The 3,958-nt window shown below is 41.0% G+C and overlaps 1 protein-coding gene across 1 annotated transcript in view; it reads right to left on the bottom strand.

The window, feature by feature from the left end:
* LOC106874303 (DDRGK domain-containing protein 1) overlaps positions 1–3,958 on the bottom strand; it is a 34,293-nt gene that overhangs the window by 8,214 nt on the left and 22,121 nt on the right. Inside the window, exons 3-4 of the mRNA XM_052972684.1 lie at positions 2,984–3,094; positions 227–384 (exon numbers count right to left, since the gene is read on the bottom strand). Of these exons, the coding sequence (XP_052828644.1) occupies positions 227–384; positions 2,984–3,094 (269 nt within the window). The remainder of the gene's footprint in view (positions 1–226; positions 385–2,983; positions 3,095–3,958) is intronic.

Genomic DNA, 3,958 nt, shown 5'->3' with positions numbered 1-3,958 from the left:
ACCAAAATTAATGCTTTTTTATTCACATTGTTTTGAACTAATCATGCATTATCTTGTAGCTATGAAATTTTGATGAGGTAGCTGTTAATTTTTAAAACGATGTTGTAGGGTTGGTGTGAGAGATCAGATCTGGCCAGTTTGAACATAAAACAGGCAGAATACTTTTGGCCAGATATGGCCGGTTTAAATGCCCAAACTTTTATTTTGCTTTCAGTCCAAACTTTACCTCTCTCATTGCTTTTTTCTCTGCCTTTTCCTGTAGTTTACGCATCTTCTTGGCACCAATCTTGCCTTCAGGCATGGCAATGTTGTCGAAAATACTTTCTTCATTATCCGAAAGACTTGGTTCCTCTCCTCTTCCTACATCAACAGGTACATCATCATCTGTAAGAAAGATTGACTACAATGAGTTAAATTCTAAACATCAAAACATGCCTTCTGTTCTCCACAACCTAACAACCACATTTCTTTTGAATTTTTTCCACTATTTAGTCCAGGGGTTCTCAACTATTTTATTCTGGTGGACCTCACCAGAGCCATTCAATGTTTAAAAACTAGTTTTATAGAAACTTCTTTCCAAATTCCTATTTTGTTTTTCACACATTAACTTGTGTAAACTGAACTATATAAAATATTAGAGAAAGAAACCTAACTGTTTCTTGCAATACATACATCTAAAGTATCATTTTTTCAGGGGCCCTTAAAATACTATTGTGGATCCCCAGTTTACTGTTTTGTTGCATGGACCCCCATAAAGCTTATTTGGACCCTGGCTGAAAACCCCTGATTTAGTCAAAAAGGCAAGGGCAGTGCTTGTGATCCTTTATTCTACAGGGCTTCCAAGACAGATAGGAAAGGAGAAAATGATCCTCAAATCAGAGAGCTAGGCCAAATGCTTGCAACAGAATGGAGGCAATTAAAAGCATCTAAAGGCCCATGTTGTGGTGTTAAACAGAGTAACAGATACAAGTCTTCCACCACCCAAGAACTCAAAATACAAAGAGCTCAGGCAGCTTCCATATGACATCTCCTCAAACATTCTAACAATCACATCAATCTCACACTCTCAACTGGTACTTTATTTTATCAACAGCTGTCCTTGTCCATATGCATCACATAACCATACCAACAAAGTAGTCTCCCTTACGTACCATATCTGATGCCTCTTATACCCAACTTTTCTTTCAAGACACACTGTTGTACATTGTACATCCAGTGAAGCATACTAGCTTCATTTCTTTCAAGCCTACGCATGTCCTCAGCAGTCACAGCCCATGTTTCACCACCATGTAGTATGGCTGTTCACGCACAGGCATCGTACAATCTGCCTTTCACTCTGAGAGAGAGAAGTATGAGCTCTCTGAACTTTGCCCAGCCTATTCTTATTCTAGCAGCTACAATCTCAGAGTATTCATCCCCACTACTGACTCGGTCACCTAGATAATGGAAGTTGTCATCTACTTCTAGTTTACTCCTTCTGGCATTTGATGAAGTCTATTTTCTGTACATTTTTGGTGTTAATTGTACCTGTGCACCTCCCACACACAAAAACTATTTTCCCTGTTAACCTTCCTCTGATATTGCTGCACCTCTTATGTGTCCATAACTTACACTGGGTATATCTTATGGGGTTACTACCTACACATTTTCTACAAATCAAGCAGGGCCGTCTACCTGAGGGCATTTGTGATTTGTCTGCTCTCCTACTTACTAAAACTTTGGTTTTCACTAGATTATCTCTAAGGCCTTTCGATTCTAGACCTTGCTTCCACACCTGAAATTTCTTTAGTTCTGGTAGTGATTCAGCATAGAGGAGTTCCCAGGGACTGCCATCTTAAATTCTTCTGTCATTGCTTAGAGGACTATGATGAACAAGAGAGGGCTGAGGACTGATCCTTGGTGAACCCCTATTTGTACCCTGAATTCATCGCTATAATTGTTGCTAACCTTCACCCTATTGACAGCATCCCTGTACATGACTTGTACAGCTCTCATCAACCACTCACTTATCCCTAGCTTCCACATTGACCCCCAGATAAGGAACAGGGGACTATCAAAAGCTTTCTCTATGTCAACAAAAGCCAGGTGCAGGGGTTTATTTTTGGCTAGATATTTCTCTTGCAATTGTCTGACCAAGAATATAGCATCAGTGATGCTCCTACCTGGCACAAATCCAAACTGCTTCTCATCTACACTAACTCTCCTCTTAATTAATTGAACTATGACCCTTTTAGCGACTTTCTTTGTATACATGCATTCATATACACACACCGATGTGCGTTTTCCTCACCCACCACTTGTCAATACACATATATCAACCTATCAATTTTACCAGGGTGGGTGAGAAAGTTTTTGCAGGAATGATAACTAGGTTTGCTTTGTTTAATTAACTAACGAAGAGGATTATCCCATTTGTCAAAGTTAGCAGAAGGAAGGGTTGTTGTTGTTGGCACTCCGTCGCTTATGACGTCGAGGATTCCAGTTGATCCGATCAACGGAACAGCTTGCTCGTGAAATTAACGTGCAAGTGGCTGAGCACTCCACAGACATGTGTACCCTTAACGTAGTTCTCGGGGATATTCAGCGTGACACAGTGTGACAAGGCTGACCCTTTAAATCACAGGCACAACAGAAACAGGAAGTAAGAGTGAGAGAAAGTTGTGGTGAAAGAGTACAGCAGGGTTCGCCACCATCCCCTGCCAGAGCCTCGTGGAGCTTTAGGTGTTTTCGCTCAATAAACACTCACAACGCTCGGTCTGGGAATTGAAACCGCGATCCTATGACCACGAGTCCACTGCCCTAACCACTGGGCCATTGCGCCTCCACAGACGGAAGGGTATCAAGTAACAAAAAACAAAAAGAAATAAACCTATACTTCCAAGAAAATATATACCATGAATGTTAGTTAACACAGAAAAACTGACATAACGTTGAAAATCTGTAAAAAAGAAAAAAGACAGAAAAAAGAAGAGAAACCTCTTACCTGAATCTCTCTCTCTCTCCAGTTGCATTCGCCGCCGAGCTATTTTACGCCTGGCTCCAACTGGGATATTCTCACGAACAGGAACATTCTGTAGCCGCTGTACAGCTTCAACTTCAATAGCAATGAGAGAATATGTTAAATACGTATTCAAACATTATCATAATTAATATGCTTTCAGATTTTGGCACAAGGCTAGCAATTTGGTGGGATAGGGAAAGCCAAATACATCGACCTCGGTGTCCAACCGGTACTGATTTTATTGACCCCGAAAGGATGAAAGGCAAATTTAACCTCGGTGGAATTTGGACTCAGAGCATAAAGATGGATGAAATGCTGCTAAGCATTTTGCCTAATATTGCTAATAATTCTGCTAGTTCACCACTTTACTATCATAATTAATGTGCTTGCTAATTAACACATGAACATAAATGTATTTGTACATATAGTTTTTTACTCATTTCAGTCATTTGACTGTAGCCATGCGGGAGCACCGCCTTTAGTCGAGCAAATCGACCCCAGGACTTATTCTTTGTAAGCCTAGTACTTATTCTATCGGTCTCTTCTTGCCGAACCCCTAAGTTACGGGGGACGTAAACACACCACCATCGGTTGTCAAGTGATGTTGTGGGGACAAACACAGACACACAAACATATATATATATACCTATATACGACAGGCTTCTTTCAGTTTCCGCCTACCAAATCCATTCACAAGGCTTTGGTCGGCCCGAGGCTATAGTAGAAGACACTTGCCCAAGGTGCCACGCAGTGGGACTGAACCTGGAACCATTTGCCTAAAGAGCCTTAAGGCTCTTATATTTACAAGTATGACCTAAAATGTATCTTTTATATCATGTTTTTTCTTTTACTTGTTCTCAGTCATTAGATTGTGGCCATGCTGGGGCACTGCCTTGAAGGCTCTTTAGGCAAATGGTTCCAGGTTCAGTCCCACTGCGTGGCACCTTGGGCAAGTGT

This window comes from Octopus bimaculoides, chromosome 14, assembly GCF_001194135.2.
Source record: "Octopus bimaculoides isolate UCB-OBI-ISO-001 chromosome 14, ASM119413v2, whole genome shotgun sequence".
NCBI lineage: Eukaryota > Metazoa > Mollusca > Cephalopoda > Octopoda > Octopodidae > Octopus > Octopus bimaculoides.
The sequence above is the reverse complement of the archived record's forward strand: the minus strand, read 5'-3'. Positions and strand labels throughout refer to the sequence as shown.